At 43.3% G+C, this 25,424-nt stretch overlaps 2 protein-coding genes across 6 annotated transcripts in view; one reads left to right on the plus strand and one right to left on the minus strand.

The window, feature by feature from the left end:
- The window catches only part of gnb2 (guanine nucleotide binding protein (G protein), beta polypeptide 2), a 10,508-nt gene extending 2,675 nt beyond the window's left edge, over nt 1-7,833 (plus strand). The window contains exons 2-10 of the mRNA XM_017436945.3: nt 1,015-1,095; nt 1,188-1,226; nt 1,404-1,510; nt 2,934-2,997; nt 5,167-5,329; nt 5,848-5,914; nt 5,996-6,197; nt 6,392-6,608; nt 6,912-7,833. Coding sequence (XP_017292434.1) covers nt 1,039-1,095; nt 1,188-1,226; nt 1,404-1,510; nt 2,934-2,997; nt 5,167-5,329; nt 5,848-5,914; nt 5,996-6,197; nt 6,392-6,608; nt 6,912-7,018 — 1,023 coding nt within the window. The 5' untranslated portion in view covers nt 1,015-1,038 and the 3' untranslated portion in view covers nt 7,019-7,833. The remainder of the gene's footprint in view (nt 1-1,014; nt 1,096-1,187; nt 1,227-1,403; nt 1,511-2,933; nt 2,998-5,166; nt 5,330-5,847; nt 5,915-5,995; nt 6,198-6,391; nt 6,609-6,911) is intronic.
- A 905-nt stretch (nt 7,834-8,738) lies between these two features.
- The window catches only part of mink1 (misshapen-like kinase 1), a 32,581-nt gene continuing 15,895 nt past the window's right edge, over nt 8,739-25,424 (minus strand). Inside the window, exons 13-32 of one of the 5 annotated variants that reach the window (XM_025010769.2) lie at nt 24,849-24,935; nt 23,114-23,290; nt 22,867-23,037; nt 22,259-22,525; nt 22,047-22,126; nt 21,847-21,950; nt 21,668-21,759; nt 20,888-20,911; nt 20,314-20,465; nt 20,047-20,164; nt 16,689-16,805; nt 16,412-16,523; nt 15,813-15,962; nt 15,336-15,479; nt 14,672-14,806; nt 14,446-14,546; nt 14,195-14,344; nt 13,956-14,115; nt 13,739-13,878; nt 8,739-13,260 (exon numbers count right to left, since the gene is read on the minus strand). In XM_025010769.2, the coding sequence (XP_024866537.1) occupies nt 13,177-13,260; nt 13,739-13,878; nt 13,956-14,115; nt 14,195-14,344; nt 14,446-14,546; nt 14,672-14,806; nt 15,336-15,479; nt 15,813-15,962; nt 16,412-16,523; nt 16,689-16,805; nt 20,047-20,164; nt 20,314-20,465; nt 20,888-20,911; nt 21,668-21,759; nt 21,847-21,950; nt 22,047-22,126; nt 22,259-22,525; nt 22,867-23,037; nt 23,114-23,290; nt 24,849-24,935 (2,565 nt within the window). In that variant the 3' untranslated portion in view covers nt 8,739-13,176. The remainder of the gene's footprint in view (nt 13,261-13,738; nt 13,879-13,955; nt 14,116-14,194; nt 14,345-14,445; nt 14,547-14,671; nt 14,807-15,335; nt 15,480-15,812; nt 15,963-16,411; nt 16,524-16,688; nt 16,806-20,046; nt 20,165-20,313; nt 20,466-20,887; nt 20,912-21,667; nt 21,760-21,846; nt 21,951-22,046; nt 22,127-22,258; nt 22,526-22,866; nt 23,038-23,113; nt 23,291-24,848; nt 24,936-25,424) is intronic. The other 4 variants (XM_025010771.2, XM_037978975.1, XM_025010770.2 and 1 more) reach the window with 4 other exon arrangements.

The following is a 25,424-nucleotide window of genomic DNA, read 5'->3' on the forward strand; positions in this document are numbered from 1 at the left end:
CCCCCCCCCCCCCACTACTCATAAACAGATTACAAGTGTTTTTCTCACTGTGGCTTCACAGATTAAACTACGCGCTTCTATTTATATATTTATTTGCTCCAAACCGGAGAGGCAGTGTATTTAAAGTAAACGATTTTACCTAATTGAATGATTTTTTTTTTAAATTATTATTACAGTCCATAGATTACTGGATTACGAAAGCATGAAACGATGATAATCCCAAACGGGTCGTAATATTTTTTATAACCAGTGATTTAGTCATTTGTTTGCTTTTCTGCACCTGCTGCTGTGACCCCCGGTCCATCGTAGGGGAAAACCAAATGGGACAGTCCGGATCCTTTGTGATGAGCAGTTAGTATGTTACCTGTTGTAGATAGCTCTTTATATGGCCTCAGTTCAAAATCTGAGCGGCTAGTTTGAGCGAAGCCAAGATCCTAAAACAACTATAAGGAATGTATACGTGCTCCAAATAGGATTTATTCCCTAAAAGCGCTACAGCTAGCTGCTGCTGTTATTTCTGCACGGATGCAACAGTACATGTTTATGGAGCAACTAAATAGCTTTAGAATAGGTTTCTCAAGCGCTCAGCTTGTGCACAGAAGGAAAAGTATTCTCACAAAATCGTCGTTACACACAAGTGAACATCCAGCGCCATCCAGCACTCGTGTTTTCGGTACAGAAAGGTGAAATTGGGGATTTGTTTGAGCTTTATTTATTTCAATCTCGGACTACATTTGGAATGATTTGCCAGCAGGAGATGACATTATCAGGAATATTTAGCGTTTTTCCTGAAGCCATGGGACGTGTAGCTCGCTAGGCCATCAAGAGGATTACTGTATGTTTGTTTTAAATATTTATTTTTTTCTGCTTTTGGGACTTTTGGTACATTTTCTGTGTAAGTAACTCTAAAATGCAAAAATGACAACGATTAAAGGCTCATTCGACGGTGCTCAGATGAACGACTGTGAAACGGTTTTAAGGCGGATTCTGACGGTTAAACGTTCCGGCCAACAGGTGATCGCTCGGACGACTTCCACGATGAGTGAGCTGGAGCAGCTTCGTCAGGAGGCCGAGCAGCTTAGGAACCAGATTAAAGTAAGTGTCTGAGCGTTAAACAGCTCGCCTGTCACATTAAAATCCTGATGTATTTACGGTCGGTCGAACGTCTTTGGTTTTCTATTCTTCAGGATGCCAGAAAAGCATGCGGAGATTCAACGCTGACGCAGGTAAACGCCGCTGAAACGCGTTGAGTGCTGAGAAAAGCGGCAGCCATTTTGGGAGCTTGATTTTTAGGACTTTTTAGGCTTGTGGTCCACCTCTGGACACTTGATTGTTTCCTTGTTGTCAGTGTCCGTCAGCTGCCCTCCGGTACTCGCTGTAAAATAAAAACCTGCCTCCCTCAGATTGCCGGTGGTTTGGATCCTGTGGGGCGCATTCAGATGCGAACGAGACGCACCCTCCGCGGCCACCTGGCCAAGATCTACGCCATGCACTGGGGTTCAGACTCAAGGTGAGAGTCCACCAGCACACCGAGAACCGGTCCAGATCAGTCTGTTTCTTTTTAATCAGACTGAACCAGAGCGGAGTACGTGTCGTCAGTGACTCACAGCTACCACCACACCTATTTCAGCCCGACGTTGTGTAAGAAGTAAATACGGACAAAATGCAATGATTTGCAAATCTCCTAAACTTACGCAGCATTTTATTCACCGTGGAACATTGTAAGCAGATCAAATGTTTAAACTAAGAAATTGCACCATTTTTAGGGGAGCAAAAAAAAAGGAATTTAAATTTTGTGGCAGCAACACAGGATCATGAGCTGTGCGCTGGGTGGTCCCTGTCCTCTTCATATGGAGGAAAGAACATCTGTGATTTCCAAAAAGAATTTAAAGTTTTTGATTCCTCTGACCACGGAACAGTTTCCCACTTTGCCTCAGTCCATTTTAAATGAGCTCTGGTCCAGAGAAGATGGCGTCGTTTCTGGGTAGTGTTCACAAATGGCTTCTTTTCTGCATGACAGAGCTTTAATCACCATTTGTGGATGACACAGTGAGCTGTGATTGGAGACAATGATCTTTGGAAGTGTCCCTGAGTCCATGCAGTGATGTCCAGAACAGAATCAGAGCTGATTTTAATTCTTTACAGCCTGAAGATCACAGCGACCAATACAGACTCTCGGACTTGTCATTTGATCAAAGATTTCTCCAGATTTTTGAAATCTTTTGATGATATTATGAGCTGTAGATGATGAGGTATTCAAAGTCTTCACTATTTTCCGTTGCCCATCTCTGCTTCTAGCAGATTCAGCCTCTCTGACATGCTCTTCTTACACCCAGTCCTGACTGACCTGTTGGTAATTAACCTAGTTAGTTGGAAAATGCTCCTCCAGCTGTTTCTTATTTAAACCACTTAGTTTTCGCAGCCTTTTGTTGCTCCTGCTCCAGCTGTTTTCGGATGTGTTGCAGCCACAAAATTCAAACAGACCTTTTTTTTTTTTTTTCTTTAAAATGGTACAGTTTCTTAGTTTGAACCTTTCATATGGGTTTAGGAGATTTTTGCAGATCTCAACATCCCAACTGTTTTTGGGATTGGGGTTGTAACGATTGACGTATTTTGTTCTAGTAAAAGAAAAATAAAACTTGTAACTGCAAACAACAACAGGAAGCCTAACCGGTACTTTGTGATAGCTTGAACTTTTTGAATGTTAACAAAAACAGCGTTCTTTATAAATCATGTTAATACTTTCTGTTAACAAGTCAGGCTGGGAGGACGTTATTATTAGGCGTCTGGTTGGACAGTCTCCACATGAGTCCAAATTAAAGACACCGAGAACCCACTGGAACATTTCGACACTGCGGGTTGCAGTGTTGGGGGGTGGGTGGGGGGTGAGAGACTTAAATATTTCCTGAATATTTCTTTTCTCGTCTCTGCAGGCTTCTGGTTAGCGCCTCTCAAGATGGAAAACTGATCATCTGGGACAGCTACACCACTAACAAGGTGAAGTGTGTGGAAATGCTTCTCCCGTGAGGTCATTAGTGCCGTAACTTGTCTGAACAAGAAGTGAGAGGTAAAGCTGCTCCTTGTAGAGGAGCGGCTGCCTCACCACAGCCACCGGCTGCTCTGTGACACATTACAACATCTTACAGTTAGACTTTCGGTGTTAAAATAAGACACAATGTTTAGGTTTCCACCTTTTTAATTAGAGCAGCGCACAGTGCGAAAAGTCCATGCATCCATTACCTGCTGCTTGTTCAGGGAGTCGGGAGTCGGGTTTCGGGGGGCAGCAGCTGGAGCAGGGAGGTCCAGACGTCTCCCTCAACAGCCGCCTCTTCCAGCTCGTCCAGGAGGATTCCAAGGTCTTCCCAGGCCAGCTGAGAGACAGTCTCTTCTGAACCACCTCAGCCGGCTCGTCTCGATGTGGAGGAGCAGCGGCTCTACTCCGAGTCCCTCCCAGATAACCAAACTTCTCACCCTGTCCTTAGGGGGGGGAGCTTAGCTGCCCTGTAGAGACAACTCATTTCAGCCGCCTGTATCTGTGATCCCGTTCTTTCGGTCATGACCACAGCTGAGGGTAGGAATGTAGAGTTTTGGCGTGCAGCTCAGCTCAGCTCCCTCTGCACCACAAAGGACCGGTACAGAGACGCCTGTTGATTTCACGCTCCGTTCTTCCCCAACTCATCTACAAAACCCCCGAGATACTTAAACTGCTCCGCTTGAGGCCGCACCTCACTCCCAACCTGCGGACAGCTGTCCACCCTTCTCCTTCTCCGACTGAAGCTCCGGTGACAGCTGGAGATCACGGCACGACGACGCCAAACAGGACCACATCATCTGCAAACAGCGGAGACGGAATCCTGAGGCCCCCTGTCCATGAAAGTCATGAACAGAACTCTCACCCTGAAGAGGTCCGACTTACTGCCGGCAATGAGAACCAGACTCACACTGTTTGTACGGGGACCGAAGGACCCGTAGTAACAGACCCCCAAGCCCATACTCATAGAGGGTACAGGGACGAATGTCTTCTCCAAGTCCATAAAAGACGTGTGGACTGATTGGACAAACTCCCATGTCCCCTCAAGGACCCTAGTGAGGGTAAAGAGCTGATCCAGTATTCCATGGCCGGGACAGAACCTGCACTGTTCCTCCTGAATCTAAGGTTCAGCTATCGACTGGACTCTTCTCCTCCACCCCTGAATGGACCTAACCGGGGAGGCTGAGATGTGTCCCCCTTCTTAAAAAGGGGAACACCGTCTCAGACTCCAGTGGATATATGCAAGTTAATTATTTTAGAGACAACAACGTGAAGTTTTTCCACCAACGGGAGCTCTAAAACGCCTCACTGGCAATCATTTCTCTCACCCGTTGAGAAAGGCGTAAGAGGACAGTAATGCTTTTGCCTCTGTCTGTTAGCAAAATATCGCATGAACCACTAGACAAGTTTTATTGAAACTTGCATAAAGCAATCACTGGACGAGCATCTACGACTGATTAACTTTTGGAGTCAACCTGATTCAAGATGGCCGCCACAGCTAACTGACCCTAAAAAACACCAAAAACGATATAACTTGGTCAGTTTTACAGATACTGACCTAAAATTTAATGTGGTAGTAGCCGAGACTGATGCCCTCCAACACATATTCTGAGCACTGACAGATTGCGTAAGATTGTGTTATAATTTTGACATTAACTATTAGAATAAACTCTGTCTGTCTGTTAGTAAAATCTCTTACAAACCACTGAGTGGATTTTAATGAAACTTTCAGATAATAATTGCTGGGTGGACGTCTACAACTGATTAAGTTTTGGAGTCAGTCTCATTCAAGATGTGCGCCTCAGCTAACTGAATTTAAAAAACACAAAAATTGGTGTAATTCAGTGAATTTTACAGAAACGGAGCTAGAATTTGGCGTGGTGGTAGCTGAGAGTCATTCACAACACACACTCTGAGCGTGACCGCTCACAATATTGCTTGAGATCGCACGTAACTTTTTTTGTCCTTTTTCAATGTTCGACCGAAACGCAGCCGTTTCTCCAACTCTGTTCAAAACTGTGGCGTGAAAGGCGGTGGGCCCTTTGATGTCATGCGTGTTTTCCCCTTTTTGAGAAAAAAATGGCGATGAAAACTGTGCATTTTGAAGGGTGACAACAGGTGTGTTTTGGTTTCAGATCCACGCCATTCCTCTGCGCTCCTCCTGGGTGATGACGTGCGCGTACGCCCCCTCGGGGAACTACGTGGCGTGCGGCGGCCTGGACAACATCTGCTCCATCTACTGCTTAAAGACGCGCGAAGGCAACGTCAGGGTCAGCCGGGAACTGCCCGGACACACAGGTGAGCGCTCCGCTCTTCGCTCGGATCGAACGCGGGAGGCTTTTCAGGCGAGCGTCCCAGCTCCTAAACCTCGAAAGCAACGAGCATCACAGTTTTTAGCAGGTTTTTAATCTGATGCAGGCAATAATTTACACATTGAAATAAAGGCCTAGCATTTTCAAAAAGGACCGATAATCGCCCGCCACATTTTAAAAGGTCCTGACAGGGTGGGTAATTAGACCAGAACAAAAAACAAAAAAAACTATATGCATGACATGAGCTGGATGATTTGTCTGCTCAGCTCCTATTTATATAAAATGCACCAAAAGAATCGTCCCAAAACGATTATCTAAAACCAAAAATGTGAACCCACAAGTTAATAATTTTAAGGTTTGTGAGATGTGGCGGCCTGTGAGAATAAGTGAGTATAAATGCCTGAAGACGTTTTCCCCCTTCTCTGGTTCCGTCCGTCCGTCTCAGAGACACGTCTAACCTGAACGTGTCCCTCACCCGGACGCCTCTGCTCTCTGTGATCTCAGGGTACCTGTCATGTTGCCGCTTCATCGACGACAATCAGATCATCACGAGTTCAGGAGACACCACCTGGTGAGTCCCGCGGCGCCACCCCCCCGCACGCGCCAACACGCGCCGCGGCGCTGCTCTGACTGTTGTGCCCTTTGCTCCCAGTGCATTGTGGGACATCGAGACGAGCCAGCAGACCACGGTGTTCTCGGGCCACACCGGTGACGTCATGAGCCTGTCGCTGTCGCCCGACTTCCACACCTTCGTGTCGGGAGCGTGCGACGCCTCGGCCAAGCTGTGGGACATCAGGGACAGCATGTGCCGGCAGACCTTCACGGGACACGAGTCGGACATCAACGCCAGCTGCGTGAGTGCGCCGCCAAACTGCGTCCTTGTTTGTATCCGTCCACGTTTTCTAAAACACGGCTCAGGGAAATGAAACGGAACGACCTGCCTGTACTCGTGTGCAGCTGCTCCCCCTGCAGGAGGACTTCGGTGCGGCTGGCTTTTGTAGGAGTCACTGAACCGTCCTGCTCTCTCTCTCTCCTTCATCTCCCTCAGTTCTTCCCGAACGGCAGCGCCTTCGCCACGGGCTCGGACGATGCCACCTGCCGGCTGTTTGACCTGCGCGCCGACCAGGAGCTGAACGTCTACTGCCACGACAACATCATCTGCGGCATCACGTCCGTGGCTTTCTCCCGCTCGGGCCGCCTGCTGCTGGCCGGCTACGACGACTTCAACTGCAACATCTGGGACGCCATGAAGGGAGACAGAGCAGGTGGGCAGAAAGGTCAGAGGTCAGATGGGTTCGGCCTGAAGGCTGGAACCACGTGAAGGCATCGGGATGTTTTTAAAACTATTGTTTTTTGCCGCTTCACTTGTGCGTCGGTAGGTTTTGCTCCAGAGGATTTAAGCCTAAAAGATTTTTAAAATTTTGAGTGAAAAACACGGATCAGAACAGCAGTTCTTATTATCTACGATTAAACCACCATCCTGTGTTGGGAAATAACAGAGTTCGTAGCCGTGCAGAACATTTCCCACTGACAAGAGGTCCTTTGTGTTTCTGCACCCGTTCCTCCAGGAGTCCTGGCCGGCCACGACAATCGTGTGAGCTGTCTGGGCGTGACGGACGACGGCATGGCGGCGTGCACCGGGTCCTGGGACAGCTTCCTCAAGATCTGGAACTGAGCCTGAGCCACACTCCGTCCCCTGTATTCACACTGTATTTACGATTTAACAGACGAAACTGCAACATTTCACTGTACATAAGATAAATGACTTGCATATGAGTTTACACACAAACACACACACTGCTTGGACATGAAAAAAAACTTTAAAATGTGCTTACACTACCCACCGCTGACTAAAGCGCACACACACACACACACACACATATAATCTGTAAAATATCAATTGTGACCAAATACAGTTAAATATACAGCTGCTTCAATGAAAACACAGAACACAGCCACTGTTACCTGAAGCCTTTTAAACACATCTGACGTCCTCACACACATTTCTCCGGAGAGAGACGTCCGTCCTCCACCTAAACGGAAGGACACGGATCTCCTCAGACAACGCCGTCTTTGTTTACAGCGAAGCTCACCGAACGCACCTCGAGTTCTTCTGTCCCCCCCCCCCGCCCGTCTCAGTCTCGGCACCGTAAGAGTCACGTCCACTTCACTGACATATCGAGGGTCATATCGTGTGCTCACAGTTTCTACGAACGCGCGCCACAGCTCGTTTTATGTTTTGCTGATTTGTCTTATTTTTTTTAAAAAAAGCTCTTTGTTTCGTCCGTGTTCTCCCCGTGTGCCTCAGAAACACTGATGATTCGAGACAATTCTAAATAAATCAAAATCATCTGCGACGACAGAGGATAAATGACACCTTAATGATCCACATCTCAAAGGGCAGGAGTCAGTATTCAGACTTTGACTTTGTCACAGTATTATCTGGACATTACTATGGATTAATTGTACATAATAAATATTAGCCTCTACTGCCAGCTTTGTGGTTTCTTTTTTTTTTAAAACAGAGTTTCTAATTAGTATTGTGTCGAATGTCTCTCCCAGTTACCAGTTACTCAGCGTTCAGACTAATACAGGTGTTGTGATTAGGATGTATTACAGCTTTCAGCCACAAGGTGGTGCTGCAAGTCACTGAAAACTTACCTCATCCTGCAGGTTTTAGGCGTTTCTCTGCTCTTCAAGTTCTGCAGAAGCCCTCTTAATCAGTCATTCATTCATCCAAATCAGGCGTGTCAAAGCAGAGGACAGTCCACCCTCCAGGACCAGGGTTGGACACCGATGTGGTAAAGAATGAGCCGAGACTAAAAAGGCCAAACTGTTGATTTACCGGTCCGTCCACATTCCAGCCCTCGGCAGGCGGTCATGAGACGTGAATAAACAACAGAAAAGGACTCAGCCGAGGTCCTCTCTGATGCTTCCGGATCCTTCGGGAGGATCTGGAAAGTGTTGCTGGGAAGACTGAAGTCTGGGTTTCCCCTCCTGGACCTGACCACAGATAAGCTGACTGGATGAATTCACAGAGCTGATTCTAGGGAATTACTACAAACTCAAATCTCACTTGATTAAAAAGATGTGAAGGATAAATTTACTCTGAAATATTCTGACTATGTGTGACGTTTGGTCACAGATGGATTCTTTTAGGAGCAGGAATGTTGAAGCAGCAAATGCCAGCTGGTAGGTGGTGGAAAAGTCAAATTATTCACAGATTTCTGATGCTGCTTTTTTAAAAAGAAATTCCTTTGGGTCGTTAAAGAGGCGAGACCAAAGCAACCATTTAACCAGTTCCCCCGAATCTGGAGAACGCAGCGAAGTTTGAGGTCGGCTGGGAATAAAAAAAAACAAACAAAAAAAAAAAAACACTAACACTCAGAGAGAAATGAGATCAACATATTTTATTTTCAAACAAACAATCTGTATTAAGACATGAATTCGTTCAGCACAATCTTTTTAAAGTTTATAAGTTTATGAAATACAATCTGAAGTAACCCTCTCACAGGTGACACGGATGTGGGCACATTAAGAAAAACGTTGCAAAAATGTTCCAAAACCAATTACTGAAAAAAGAAAAAAATGGATATTGTAGTTCTGTCTATAAGATCCGGACGATTATAGAGCTCCCTAAACTTCATTCATACATGACTGCAGAGCCATAAAGGCAGTTTCGTTTGAACAATCCTCCCGACTGCTGAGCGCGTTGAGCCGACTAAGAGAAGTTGTGTCTAGCGAGTACAAAAAGAGTGATTTTATAACACAAACCAGCCAACGTTTATTCTGCCAAAGGCCACTGAGGGATCACCACCTGCGAAACACTGCGACGGACAGTCGGGGTTCGATTTGTTCAAATGCTCGTATTGCTTATAAAACAGAGGAGGCGGCGGTGGGCTCCTCCCGATCAGCTGTTCAGAGCCAACGTACGACAACCAGATGTGTTCAGTCTTCCTGCCGTGACCACCGGGGCGACACTGTCGCATCTTAAGGTGCTTTCAGAAAAATCAACGACTCCTCAGCTGGGTCTCAAACCATGACCTCTTCACTGGATGTGCTCAGCCGAGGGGGTTTGAGTTACTTTCTTAACTCTTTGCCTTTAAATTTAATCATCAGCCCCTTTTTCACGGTTTAATTTTACATTGAATTGACATTTTTGGACTTTTGCTGCGTTCTTATTTTAGTATTTAACTGGAGCTGCATGCGTTAACTAGTCTGATCTATTTCAGGTTAAATTATCATCCTCCCCGTCGCTGGTTTTACGTGTTAAAGTTTAATACACAATCTTTATTTCTGATGAGATTTAACACATTTGTTAAAAAGGAAAACCAAAACTAGAGCCAGACTGATTTTTTTCAGCCAACCAGTTTTAAATCAGCCGTTCACACATGCTGCCTGTTTGTACCCAATCAAGTGAAGATAAAGAGGCAGCAGCAGCTGCTACAGCCATTTATAGAAGAGGATTCACAATTTAAAAAAAGAAAACCAAACAGTTTGTGCACAAAGTGTACAAGTTTTAAGACTTGTTAAATATATTTAAATTAGGCAATTTAAGCAACTATGGTTATATTTTGTTGAATGAAAAAAGCGTTCATATTGAGTGTTGTGTCTCGGCCGTCGGCTGCCCTGATTCCCTAAAATCTGTACTGGACATTAAATTAAAAAAAAAAAAAAAAAACATTGGTTGCCCTCTCTCCACAACACTACGCCTCATTTATCAAAATCAAGACTTGGATTGCCTTCACAAACTGAAAACTGGAGCGCTGGCAATGATTTGGTTATGTGGACTGATTGTAGTCTTCAGATATCAGTTCGGAGGACTTCACATTTTACACATCTTGTGTTTTTGTCAACTTCACAAACCCTTTAATGCACTTTTCTCTTGCTAGGAATCGTTACGTGCTAAAGTCTTTATGACCACCTGTAGGTCACCAGAAAAAAGACTCTTCTGCCTCTGGACGTCCGAGCGTCGTAACACACACCACCCGATCCAACACCGTCCACATTCCTTACTCTCTGAACTCAGAGAACAGCCGTTTGACTGATTTCACGCTCCACATCTGACAGAACGAGAGGGGGGGGGTAAAGATACCGCCTCTCAGTTATACGCAGACTGCTCCGCTTTAAAATACATTGTGCTTCGATTAAATAAAAACCTGTTTTATAGATGTACATTCACTTTTATTTCTCATTATAGACTAAATTTACATATCTTATAAAATAGGCTTCTCAGAATATAACAAGCTACTCTCCCCACTACAAGATCACACAAACATCAATAAAGAAGAAGCATATAGTTTTATCTGTGCAGTATGAATCATTAACTGAGCTGACAACACACACACACACACTTTGATTTGATGTGCGCACAAATAACTAAGTTCTCTACAAATGGCTTTTCTTTATGCTGGCTGGGAGTTTGCACACGTCACGTCGGGTTGAACGCACGTGTTCTTTGTTATTGCCGATTTCTGATTGGATGCGTCACCGCGTCGTTCTGGGGCATTGATCTGTGGCGCCAAAAGAGGCATCTGAACGTTTCTTGTGAAGGGAGGTGGGGGGGCTTTCTGGATTTCACTTAAGTGCACTTAACTGGCACAGAAAGTTTAATATAGATGTGGGAGCAAACGAGTGGGGCCCACAACGCTTCTTTAAAACCTCTCTGCTTCCCAACTCCAAGGCACTGCTTAAACTGTAAACATGATGGCAGATCGGTTCAAAGAAACAAAAACAAAAACTCCTGGTGGATTGTAATCATAAATCTGTAGTGTATGTCATGGCACATAAAATAATAAACAAGAAAAAGACATTTTGCTCGAGTTAAAACTAACTTTGATACAGTACTATAGAATCTATTTCAATGGCTTACATGCACACTTAAGTATTTGATATATATATTTATATCTGTAAATGTATGTTTACTGAAGTGAAAGTGCTTTCCATTTACAACTCTATAATTTCACTTTAAATTGACTCGTCTATTAATAATCACATTTGCCTTAACGCTCTTCACCCTGAACATGAACTGCAGTCTTCATCAGGACTAGTAAATATCTCTCGTCAGACTGTCCCGCGGATCACAACCAAGAGTTACTCGTTTCAGGAAAAGAAAACTGGCCGTCTGCTTCGTCTTGATATCGAAGTACCACAAAGTTCACCGTTAAACACGTCACCTGGAGCTTCCGAAGTGCTGCTGAGGCAGCCAACCAAATGAGGAAAAGCTGCTTAAATTGATCAGTTTTCTTTCCGATAAGGCTTCTCCTCCGTGCGCTGTATGACGAGCACAGGAGCTAAAGGAAAATCCTCGATTAGTGACCTGCGGGAATAATTTGCGTCTCAGTTCATCTCGTCTCCATAAGCTCTTCCGTCTTTGGCCTCGATTCACCCCGTGCTGCGAAGCATACCGTGAGCTTTGGCAGAATGTAAAAGGTAGAAAATATATATTAAGTCTCGTGAGTTGCAGCCACGTTCTCCGAAGTCCCTGAAGAGACGGAGCGTTCGGCGGTCTTCCTCGCGTCAAACCGTTCTACTGGCCCGAGATGAATATGAACGCTATCAAAAAAAAAAAAAGGGAGCAACTCCCTGGACGAACCCCTCTCACACAAAAGATCGACACGAACAAAACCGTCCAAGGACTAAAATATAATACAGTAGAGTAGATCATGCCCTCCTTCCCTGACAGCTAATAATCTCCTCTCTACCCTCCGAAGCCGTCATCGTATCGCCAAACCCAACACACCAACTCCCTTCTCCATGAGAATAGAATATATTGCAATAATATGGCAATATAATTACAGTAAACTTAAGAAAACCAGTAGGCTAATACTAATACAGAATCACTACATATAAATATTCATTCTGTGTATTTCTGTAAACCTATGAAAGATGGATACAAATCTGATGAGAGAAATAATTGGTGGTTTCGCCTAAACTATAGAAGAAGCAGGAAGTTTCACTGCACTGGTTTCAAATGTGACACACATGAGACTGAACTGGGTTCATTATTTACTCCTGGTAAACTCGAATCGAACTCCTTCGAAAGGTTGCGACAGAATTTGACGTTCAGGCCTAAAAAGGGACAGAAAGCAGGGCTTCAGGTCATCTACTGGAAATAATCGAAAGTATTCAAGTTATTCAGCCCAAGTTTGAACATCTTTTTTTATAAATATGTCCAGCGTGGGCGGTAAATCCTTCCTTTAAGTATTTCTAAAAACTGGGAATCCCCCCCAAACCAATCCGGGTCCACGAGCCGCAGCGGATGAGCGTTCCAGCATTTTAGTTTCTGACGTCCCTGTGAACGGCGGCTGTACAGGAGGCTCGACGATGATTCGGACCCGAGACTCAGATTCTATCTATTTACAGAGCGATTTTGAACACAGTCTTTTGTAAATAATGCCTTCATCGAAACGCACTGCAGAGCCATCGAGGTGTGGCAACGTACTTCACAATTAGGAACTAAATAGTTAAAACTAAAGACAGGTTCACGAAGTAAATCAAGCTGGAATATATATATACACACACATTTCAAATCAAAACGTGACATTTTGAAACTCATCAGCAAGTTTTCAAGATGATTCCAGGGAGACCGTCATCGGGGGGGCCTCTGCTGAAACTGCATCATAAGGGGCTGGAATGGATTCAGCGACAGGTGTGTGTGTGTGTGTGCCGTTGCAGTATGAGTGCAGAAGTATGCGGGGAAACTGTAAAAGGGGGGGTGGGAGGAAGGAGGGATGTTCACAATCGTGTGCATGCGTTTAGTGAGATCTGCGGATGCACTCGGTTCTCCGGCCCCTGCTGGGTTTCACACACTGACCAGAGGCGGCCGCTCCTTCACCAGTTCATGATGCAGTTCCTGTTCAGGGTCATGAAGTACACCTGGCTGCTGCCTCCGGAACGCACCGAAGCGAAGAACACCTGAGGAGCGGCGCAGACACGAAGGACACCGTTACCGCTCGCAGCTTCAACTCGCAAAACCAACACAGTGGAGAGACCACGCTAAACAATCTTTAAAAATAAAACTGCATCCGGCAGCTCATTATTGTGACTTCAGGACGTGAGGAAGGGAGGAGCCTTTTCTTAGAAACTTCTCACTGAAGCTTTTAACAATCAGTGGGGAAAATAAATCACTGCTTTCAGCCAAGAAAATGTCTGGCAGCCTCTCCCCATAAGACAACTTCCTATTTCCATTCTTTGTTTTCCTTCTAATTAAACATCAATTTAATTAAAATGCTTTTGCAGGGAGGTTATTCTCTTCCTGAGCCTCTGACAGTAAATATGCTGCATTAGTGAAACAATCTCTAGTTCCAGATTTTATAAAACCAGCCATAAATATGGTCTCTTTCAGTTCTGGTTAAAAACATTTTGGATGGTGTTTACTGCGTGCATGGTGTACCTTGTCATTTCTCTCACACAGGAACTTCAGCCTCTGAGCTCTTTTGTGCATGAAGACACCGTCCAAGTGGCCTGTCTCTACAGAACGGATCTCAATGGCCTTTTCGCCCCAGCCCATGATCTGGTTGGAGCAGATATGAGCTGCAGAGCAGAGCAGAACATTAGGAAGAAACAAGCTGTGAGTTTTACACTTTCACACAGTTGGGTCTGAGTCGTACCAACAGAGGTGGGCATCTCGCCCCACTGCAGGACGACGTCCTTTATGATGCGTCCGTAGGTGTTGACGTAAACGCCCTCGTCCTCGTAGCACAGCAGCATCTCCATGCCGTCCGAGTTGGGCAGGAACACGATGGCGTGTGGGGTCACTTGGCTTTGAATCTGTTTGAGATGAGAGCACGAAGGATGAGCTTCTGCAGGTTTCTGGCTCTCTGAGCAGACCGGCAGCTTCACAACTCACATGAACGGGGACATAAATGTCATAGTTGTTTCCGGAGTCCACGTCGATAGCATGGAAGCCAGCACAAGAACCATAGATGACTTTCAGCCTCTGGCCTTCTTCCACCGTCAGGTCGACCAGGACAGGCCTGTGTGGAAGGTCTGCGAACGACTGTTTTAAAGGGGAGGGAGAATGTGAGAAGATAATGAACAGGAATGCTCCTGTGGTCGACTGACCTCACTAATCCTGCTCACACAGGAGGAAAGGCTTACCTTGAAGGCCATGAATTTGTGATAAGGTTTGGGCGCCCAGGCATAAACTTCCACGGCATTCTTTAAAGCGATCACCAGAAACTTTATCCTCTCGTATTTCACTAGACAGAACAACACCACGGCCATGAGACATCAGATACTCAGAATAAATAATTCAATGTTCCAAATGTATTCATCAGAAGTTCTCCGGAGTGGAACTGATAAGTAGTCACCATCTGCTACTCACCCACTTTGTAGTGAACGCAGCCCTCCATTTCCCCCACAGTGGTCCAACCCTGCTTCTTTTCCACCTCGGGGTCATTATGGAGGATCTTATTCCTCAGCCAGGCCAGGTAGTAAACGCGCACCTTGTTCTTCTTGCCTTTATGAACACAAGGGGGGCATATTAGTCTAAGAGATGCTACATGTTGGGGTTTAACACGGATGGATAAAGGGAAGATTTTTATTCAAGTGCAAAATTACACTGAGAAGTTTAGATTTTTATTTACTCTATTAAGACATGAATTCATAAAAAAAAAAAACACTTCATTTTGATGCTTTAGCGCATTTTCTGTGTGTGAAAAACTATATGGAGATTCAAGAGCTGCATTAAATCAGATCTTTTCCAGTATTTTAAGCTGAAAATTTATTTTGGAGCTGCTTCTTTATTTATCTGATAAAAGCATCAACTTCCAATAAAAAAGGTCCCAAAATTTTGAATTTTATTAAAAGATTTTTTTAACTACATGTGTCTTTTTGTCAAAAGTTTTTGTTCAGATTTAAAAAAATGAATTCATTAGTTCCAATCTTAGAAACAGACTTCTGTGATTTTAAAGACCATATCAAAGTAATAAAAATAATAATCAGAACCATTTAGTTTCCATCATTTGGACGAGCAGCGGACATCGTACCTGATATGGTGATGAGCAGGTTGAGACCCTCGAGGACGTCCATCTGCTGGAACCTGCGGGAGTTGATGAGGGGATAAACTTTCCCCTGACCGCTGCGGTCCAGCAGCTTTAAACCGTTCTCCGTGCCCACCAACAGGTTCACACCTGCACACACACGAGTCGACTGCCTATCAAAAACTCATCTCGACTAAAATTATTCCATTTACTCCCTTTTATTCTACACACACTAAAAAGGAGAAGAAAAAAAAACTAAATACTTGGATTTTTGATATTTTATCACTTGTAATTTGTACTTGTTTTCCAAATCATAACCTCCAACAATCCTGGGATTTGGTGATGTTTGCAGCCAAAGTTAAGTCTGGGATGTGTTACGTTAAAAACGTCCCCCAGTTTAAAGGATATAGTTCCCAGCTGTGTAATCTCCGTTTTTGCTGACATTTCTTCCCATTAACATACAAAGACTGAGACGCTCCTCACCCCAAAGCGCAGCACACAGAATCTCGGAGTTGAACCTCTTCTTGTATTTGCGGATCTCGGGTGTGTCGTTGGGCGGACGGGTGTTGGTGGGGTTCACGTTCACCATGGACCCTTTCCTTACCTCCATCTTCAGTTGCTCGAACCTGGAGCCTAAAGGGTGGAGGAAACAAACGGCTCTGACGAGGAAGACAGACGCAAATCAAGGCTTACCCGACCAAAATGTCACAAACAAAAGTGTCTTATTCGTTTCGAAAATGTAATTTAAAGTTTATAACACAAGATACTTTAGGTCATAAAACAAAATAGAGCTAAAACTATTACGTTATGTTCCAATTTTGCTACATGACAAACATCTAATGGAGAAAACACACAATTAAGCACAACTTTCCTGTTTATTACTATAAAAAGGTACGTTTTGAAATACGGTTGTGAGGAATCCGGCCCACATGAGGAGATCCTCTTCAGACCAGATGATTTGTGCTTTTCTTCTCTTTGAACTTTTTTTAAGTCATTTTTTAAAGATATGATGGAAGACTCCCCCCCCCTTTTTTTAAAACTACTGTTAAATATTTTAGAAAAAGGAGTATTTTCTGACTCACTACTGAGGGACATGTTATCCCCCGGTCCTCCTGGGGACTGGTACATGCCGAGGTCCACAAACGTCGTGAAGGAGGACTTGGCGGACGTCTTCACCAAACCTCTGGACTGATACTGGTGGAGCAGAGAGAGAGTTTGAGCTCCACAGGTCAACGAGATGGTGGAAATATTTCATTTCCTGTTTACGCTAATGTGACAAAAAAAAAAACGAACTACTGGTGTTGCTGCCGATGGCTGGCTGAAAAACAAAGCATGAATCCATACTTGGGTGAAACTCACGTCATAAACGGAGTCTTTCCCTGGAGAGGAGTGTGTGGCTGACTCAGTGGGAGAGTGGGACGGCTGCACCACATCTGGCAAGTTAGTGTACCCATTGTGGCTCCTCTTCTCTGGGGTCTTTCAGGCAAAAAAATAAACACAAATAATTATGTGTGACGCAATCATGACGCCACAGATGTACATTTTAACTGCAGCAGGGGATGCCGCGCACAGCTGGCAACAGTAACCACTTCAAACTCAATAAAACCTGAAGTATTTATGTTGAAGAAGCAGTACTTTGTCTCTTTTATGCTCCTAATCTGCCTCCAGCTTTCTGCGCGCAGCTGTAAAGGTTTGTCTATAACTCTCTCTGCTGCCTGTCAACATAAATAAGTATAAACTGTTTTCTGAAGAACTTCTGGCTGTCGAGCACAATCAGAATGTCAGCATGTGCTTCAGATGTCTTTTTTTGTTGTTGTTGTAAGTAACGACTCCTTAAACAAGAATTAAAGAAAAAAAAAGCACTTTTGAATGACAGAATCTAAACACTTGTCTCCAAACTAAGTAGATTAATAAATAAAAATCACAAAGATGCTTTACACCAAAATACAGTAACTTAAAGACGAGATAAAACAAAAGCAAAAATATTAAAAGCTGATATAAAATTTGAAAAACTCCAGAAAGCTACCCAAATGGCAGTCTATAAAGAGTCTTCAGCAGTTTCTTAAATAAACTCATTAAGTCCCTGCTAAATAATGCTCTTAAAGAGTCCTCCACACCGTTATAAATCTTTAGTCTCATTAAATTCACACAGGACAAATAAAAACTCATGTAAAACTGTCTTATACTATGTTGTGATAAAGATATTTCGAACAATAATTTCTGAAAATCTCACGTCATATGTTTCATGAATGGCTAACTGGGTTGGTTTTTTATTTTTCCAGAGGAACTGAAGCCCCGTTTGGCTGTAAGCTGACCGGTCCAGATGGTGACATAAATCCAGGACGGCCACGTCTCCTCCGGGTCGCAGCTGAGCCTCAGAGCTGCCGGGCAGACCGCAGTGGACAATTAACACTGTTTGTATGAAAGGACTAAATTCTTCCTGTGTGTGTACACACACACACTGTTGTTTGTGCCACTGAAAGTTTACACTTTCTCCTGATATTTAGTAAAAACTAGAGTCTGGTGAAAATATCCACTTAAGGCAGACACACACTCACACACACAGTGCACCTCAGTCAAGGTGACACTTCTCTTCAACTCATTAGGAGGCATCTGGAAAATGCATGCTGTCAAGGTTGTTTCCCAAAATATCACAAAGATACTTCATCTGGCAAACTAACTATTTGGCTAGAGGGTGGCCCAAGGCAAGATACACTCTGAAACTTAATTTTTAAGGTGACCATGGCTGTATTTGTATCGCATATTTCAGCAACAGGGCAACCCAAACTGAGCCTACTGTTAGAATGTCTTTGTTTGTGTGAAGCAAAGAAACAAACAACATTACACACTAAAAAAAAACAGAAGGTTTCATAACATCAGAAATTAAAAGCAAGCTCTGAATAAGAGGGGGAATAAAATATCGGAGTAACAGGTACAGAGCAGCATACAATATTGATTTGTTTTAATCTAAGGCAGCAGCAAACAGGACGCTCTTCAACCTCGTTTTAAAGGAGCTCTCAGCTGCAGATCTCAGATATTTGGAGCCTAAACAGCTAAATGCAGATTCTGGATCTTTGGTTCTGGCTCTGGAGACAGAGCAGATTTGATCCAGATGACCTCAAAGGTCTCAGCGGTTCATGGTGCAGCAGAATGTCAGAGAAGTAATTTGGACTCAGACAGTTCAGTGCTTTGTAGACCAGCAGCAACCTTTTAAAATCATTTCTCTGAGCAACAGGAAGCCGGAGTAAAGACCTCAGATGTGATCAACTCTGTCTTTGTAAGGACTCGAGCAGCACTGTTCAGGATCAGCTGCAGCTGTCTCATAATAGGAAAAGAAGTAAATTCAAGCTACATTCTTCAGGTGGTAAGCGGCTATCTTTAATTGTTTTGATGCAGCTGTTCTGACTCAGGTCAGACTCCACGATCACATCAAGGTTTCAGCAGAATAATCATCCAGTAGCAAGAAACCTGTAGGTTACTGATGCAAAATGATAATTTACCAGACCCTGATTGACTTTAGTAATATGTAGGCAAACATTTATGGTTTCCTGTTTTGTCTGTCTACTAAAATGACCTACTGATGCATAGAAAATATCTCCACACTTTTCTACTTGTTCTATTTTACTATTGCTAGAAATACAGTAAATATAAAAGTCTGGGCAGCTATCACAGACATTTTATCTAATGAATAATAAAGATAAAAACTAAGAACTACTTTTTATTAAGTTGTACATGAAACATTCCCATTAACATTTCAGGATAGGTCAGTGTACAGATTTTTAGTGATTATTCTTTAATAAAGGATCCAGATGTTTGGAAACAAAGAGAAGTCCGCATTTATAACCATGAGTTGTTTTTCCCTCAGAAAACAGCCTCTTTAAAATCACTATAAGGAAACAGAATGACACAAAATGTAAAGCTTTATAAACAACCCTTTAAATCTTTACTAGCATTTGGCTGCAATGAGGGGGAGGAAGAGGAGAAAGGGTCCTTTAACGGCTTTGATTAGTGAAATATTTAGAAAAACAAAACTTTAACTAGAGTTTAGTAGAAGGCCAGCAGTTGTTCTAAGATAAATGACAGGAAAAGTGCAGCTCAAATCAAGTTCTGTCAAACGAAACATTTGCACTATTGCTAAAAGAGAAGCAACAATCTACATTTAACACTGAGACTTAGTCAGACTCTTGAAATACGACTTCCATAAGATAAAAAAAAGTTACCTGAAAAAGAAAAAAAGTCCTTCCTGTCTCATAATAAACATGTTTGCATCAAAACAGGCCTGAATCAAAGGCTGTGGACTGATCAATATCTGAGGGGATTAAAGTGTGTGCCAGTTCTCCTAAAGAAAATCTTAACTATTAATCATGGAGGTGGCTTCATTTCACTTTTAGAGTACATTTTAGCTACAGAAGCTGCTCTGGAGACGTGTTACTTGCTAAGGAAGTGTTACTAAGTGCTGATGGTCTTGCAGTGTTTAAACATTTAATTCAGACTGAATCATTTTTAAATATACAACATCTTGTAATAAAATTATCTTATATTTGGGTCAGCTTTTCAAACGAAGAAACTGACAAATCTTTCAACTGCCTTTCTATACATTTAGCAATGCAAAGAACCGAGTGAATTTATCATCCTGTTCTATATTTCATGCACTGCATGGATTTTTCCAGGAAGTCACAATGCATTTTAAACATGATTACATGCACAGGTGACTCACTCTCTGCACCAGCATGGTCTGATCCCCGTAACCTCCAGCCTGCTCTCCTTCTCCCACCTCGCCCTCATCTTCATGAACCACCATGGTGTTGACTGAGTCAGTGTCTGCATCCCTGTGACTGAAAGGAAAAGGGCAGACATTTAGGGCTGCCAGTTTTGTTGCTGAAATAGGGGAAAAAGTTGGGTTTTTTTTTTTTGTTTTTGTTTAGAAGAAGTAAAGTGTGAAAGTGAAACTAAAACATAAGCAGTTTGTTGCTGTGAGTGTTACCGATCTGTTGGGCTTTCCTCCTCCTCTGCTCCCTCGCCACTCTCGCTTTCTTCGCTGCTCTCACTGCTCTCTGAAGAGGAGGAGTAATCGTTGGCCTTGACGGGGGGCCTTGGTGGCTCCTCGGCGCGCTCCTTGGCATAGAGGCCGTGGTCCTGCGTGTACATAGACCTCCGTTTACTTTGAGAGTGGACTCAAAAGCTGCTTGAAACTCATTCTCAGCAATCAAACAGTAACAAAAAGCACCACAGTGATAAATGCAAAACTTCTTTTAAAGACAATTTTAAAACATTTAACAGTGAGGGCCTAACGGAGCAAGTACTCCGAAACAATCCCAATGTAGGTGAATCAAACAACGCAGGGCATCCAAATACTGGAAGAATGAATTGAAACAGAGGAAAATGGCAAAAAAAAAAAAAAAGGAGTTTCACTTGATGAAAAACACGATGCACCCAATGAGTGAAAGTTGCAGAACGTGCAATTAACTCTCCATGAACAATAAAGGGTCTGGGTAAATAAATGCAAATTCATGCATGAATACAGAGCCTCACATCACACAAGAGACAGTGTTACTGACCTCCCCTATAGCTCTCTTGTAACTCTGCACATTTGAGGTAAAGTCAAGAAACAGGAAGTTAAAAGAAGAAACATAAGGAGCAAAAGCAATGATGTCTGAAGAGTAAAACGGCACTCCTTCCAGACAGGTAACATTTAACGCTGATGGTTTCATCCATCAGGTAAAGCAAGGGCGTTCCATCATTCAGACATAAAACATTTGTATTAATGCTTGTTTTCATCTTGCGCGAGAATGTTTTACTATTATCTGTGTGTGTGTGTGTTTACTTCCTCCACCACTGTCTCTCATGTCCACTGAGGTCAAACCACAGCTGTGTCCAAAACTCAACATACAGCAGACTTTTGTTTTCTGTTCATTTAACACAAGCAGAAGGTTTTGTGTTTACTGAAGGAGAAAATAGATAAATGAATAAGTGGGCCCAACTGTAAACTACATATTTAATACTGCCACTTCAGATGAAACGCCAAATTAAGACAAACTTAAGTGTTCACCTATGTAAAAGTGAACGTTGCATGTAAATATTAGTTGTAAAACTAAAGCTAAACTAATGGAAAGGAGTGTTTAGGTGAAAAATGTTTTATCACGAGGACAAAACTTGCTAGTTATTCCATTTTTACGTTAATTTACACATCAGGTGAACTGGAGATCAAAATAGATGTAGGAACAGTAAGATGATCTTATCTGTTGTTTGCACAACTTTGTAAAAGAATTATTACGCTTCTCTAAGCAGCCGACAGTTTTCAGACAGCCAAAATATTGCAGTTTGAAAGAGTAACTTACAGCAGGACGCCCAGGACGGGAAGAGGTTCGAGACTCTCCTGGCTTATGGCGACTTTCATGGGAGAGAATGGGTGAATCCATTTTGGAGGAACCTACAACAGTAAAAAGTCGTTAATCGATGCTATAACTCTGCCATAAAACCTCCTACAAATACTATCTGCCATGGAACGAAGACTCACTGAGGATGCGATGCCTCTCCAGGGAGCCCGTCTGGGGCAGATTGGAAATTATGCTCATGCTGTCTCCTCTCTCCCAGCGATCATTGCGGCTGAGATCTGGATTGCTGCCATGAGGATACAATCATGTCAAGATGTTATGACTACTAATCACTGTTTAAAATATGAATTATATGATTCAAACACTTGGCTGTCTTCAGTACCTGGCTCTTATTGGATGTCTAATGCCAGAGGTAAGGTTAGTGTTAAGAGCTGTGGCAATAGATGCAGTTCTCTGGGGAATCTGAGGACACAAATGTCATAATTTGAGTTGCAGAAAAGAAAAAGTGTAGAAAAACTTTTTTTTACGATGTGCAAGTTGAGTAATCTTTTGTATTGCACATGGCTTCTTTAAAACCAGCCACTGGATCCTCACCTTAGGTGGGAGCTCAACATCTGGCAGGCGGATCCAGGGGCCACGATCCTCCCTTATCTGATGCCCCTGTGGTCCCGGGGTTTCAGATGTGGGGTCTGAGTTCTGGCGTACGAGCTCCCTGGAATGGATGGGGTGGGGTGTGGGGTTGAGGGAGGGATCCTGGGTGGGGAAGGCGGACATGTTCTTAGTGGGCTGGTCACAGAGGGACTGAGAGCGAGGGACAGGGGCAGCGTAAGGCTTCAGCGGAACCAAGTGAGCCATCTGGAACTGCAGAGGAGCAGGAGTGCAGGAGGGAAGAAGAGCCGAGTGGGAGGAAGAGTGCACAAGACAGTCCGGGAAGCAGGCCAAAGTCCAGAAGAATGAGTTTGTGTATTAAAGTGTATCAGTTTTTTTTTTTTTTAAAAAAGCATCACCAAAGTAAAGTAAAAACAGAAAGGTGGAAAAAAAGAGAGAAAACAAAGGAAGATTTGTATAAATAGGATATCAAAAATGGTCAAGAGGTCAAAGCAGTCAAAGCGTTAGGGACAAAGGCACCAGCGTTTGCATGTTCTGGTTAGCTTGCTTCAAGATTCCCCTGAGGCAAATTTTAAACCCCTGGAAATACCCACCTTCCCCTGACCCCCTTGGGGTTCGACTGGTCTCTGCATTGGTGGGGTCTGCGCAGACTGGACCATTCCCGACTGGCTGATTGAGTCCGAGCGAGACTGGATGGCGGTGTCAGAAACAGTAGTGCAGATTTTGGGTGAACCCTGTCTGTTTAGCTTGCTTCGCTCCTCCACCTGGAGTAAGAACAGCGACAGAGGGATGTAGCATGTCTACGGCACGTTAGGGTCCAAATGCTGCTAACACCGTTACCTCGCGGGCCCAGGTGGGTTTGTTGTTGGGCTCCAGGTTCTTGTTGTAATGGTAAAGCTGGGGCTTCTTTTCTTGCTGCTGCTGCTGCAGAGACACCAGGTAGGCATGCTCCTGCTGCAGCTGCCTCTGCAGCCGCTCTGACTGACGCTGCTCCTCAAGCTGCTTGCGCTTATACTCCTGAGGAAAGAAACAGCACCCTGATGACAGTACTCACCACAGAAACGTACATTTATTATTGTTGGTAACCTTACAGCTTATTAAAAGAATAATTAATTTCTCATGAAACGTGATTAGGTTAAACATAATTGTCAAATGTACAGTAAAACAATGTTTTTATTGTGTGATAGAATAGCATCACAGGTGTCTTCAAGCGTTTCATCAGCCATTCAGCCCATTTAAAGGAAACTAACAGCCACCGGGTAGTTTGGTGTCATGTTCACCACATTGAACATGGACTATAGAAAGCAAAGCTGAAAGCTGTCTGAGGAGCTCAGAAAGAAGATTATTGACATCCACGTTAAAAAGGTAAAGGCTACAAGACCATCTCCAAGCAGCTTCTTGCTCCTGTGACCACCGTTACAAATATTATTAAACAGTATATGGTTCATGGGAGAAGTTTCTGGGACTGATGAGACAAAACTGGAGCCGTTTGTTCAGTCAGATTTATCTGTCTCTGTATATGCAAACATGCACTTAGTTAAATACAAGTCAACATTTGTTCCACTGATATTGATCCCTAAAATAAAAATAAAAAAACAAGTCTGGGATTTTTTTTCCCCCTCTCAAAAGTCATGAACTATTTTAGTCCAGCAATTACCAGTCCGCATGAAAGGATTATTGATCACATCTGTTGCGCATATTTTTGTGTTATATTTCAAACAACAGACAACTTAGATGACTTATTGGTTTTTCCATTGCGAGTTGCAGACGTAGCCATTATTCGTTAAAAATCAAAGACAAACAGCAACAAAATCTTCAAAGCTTCAGGTTAAAATATGTCACTACAGTGCAGACTTAACTCCAAACTATTCTTAACAGCTGAGTTTAGCTACAGCAATTATTTGAGTATGAGACATACGTTTACATCTTTACAGAACAGAGTTAATGAACTACATGTACTGATGTATTTTTGTGATAACAGAAATATAAATCGAGCACAAAGAGTGCATCTCATCCCTGAACCAATGAATGGAGGGGAAAAAATATATGTTTTTAGGATGGGTGAACACAGAAGTTCCAATAAATAGCTGTATATGGTGACACAGATGCACATGAAATCATGTGCATGCATCTCATCTGGATAGATTTAGGATATTGCTCCATCTGAACTAAAACAAAAGGGTTTGCTCTCAATGGAAGCAACTCCTACGCACAACAGGAGGACGCTCAAGACAAAGATGACGGAAGTGTGGCAATTTTATCTTTCAAATGAAGCAAGATTTACTTCACCACTGAAACCGGCCAACCCCCCCTTCCTGAAATCTAGGTCACAGGATGCCTTTTCAAGATAGGCACCATTACGTGAGCTGTATTCATATTTTGGAACATCTAGAGCTCGTCAAATCCTCCTTTGTAATCATTTATTGCTGCTTACTTAAGATTATTTGCTTTGATGAGAACAGAAGCGAGTTATATCGACACAGGAAGCGCATTCAGGTCTCGTTTATTGGAAGGTCTTATAACCAAGAGTGAGACAAGGGAAGGTCTGCAAGCAAAACAAGACATGATTAGTTACCATGAGCAGCGCCTGCTCCTGAAGCAACTGCTGCTGAAGGATTTCTAACTGCCGCTGCTCCTCCTCTAACTTGTGTCTTATGAACTCCTGCAGCAAGATAAGGAGGCAGGGAGGAGAAGGATTTAGGCAGCAGCAAAAGAGAAATGAAACAGTGTGGGAGAGGGGTAGAAAGCAGACACATGTAAGCGTTATGTAATACCTTTCTTTTAAGATAAAACGGGCTGTATTTATTAAAATCGGATAATTAATTTGGGTAGAAAAACATGCACCAAGTCTGTTTAGCATAAATGATAATAGGAGGATTTAAATGTTACCTTTGAAATGTGAGCTAATCAACACTGCATAGACATGAATTCATGAAATAATTAAATAAGACCAGTGTTGTGATGCATCAGACTTATTAATCCAGTTTGTGGCACTAAAAGGTGATCTGATGCCAAACTCTGATACTGCTGAGGATAGACTGGAAACAGAGCAGCAGAGACACAGAGAGCTCACCCACAGAAAACTCATCTCTGAGTAAATACACTAATTTAGACCCTTGCTGCTATGGCAACCTACTCGTGGAATTTCACC

The sequence above is a fragment of the Kryptolebias marmoratus genome, linkage group LG13 (assembly GCF_001649575.2).
Source record: "Kryptolebias marmoratus isolate JLee-2015 linkage group LG13, ASM164957v2, whole genome shotgun sequence".
Taxonomy (NCBI): Eukaryota; Metazoa; Chordata; class Actinopteri; order Cyprinodontiformes; family Rivulidae; genus Kryptolebias; species Kryptolebias marmoratus.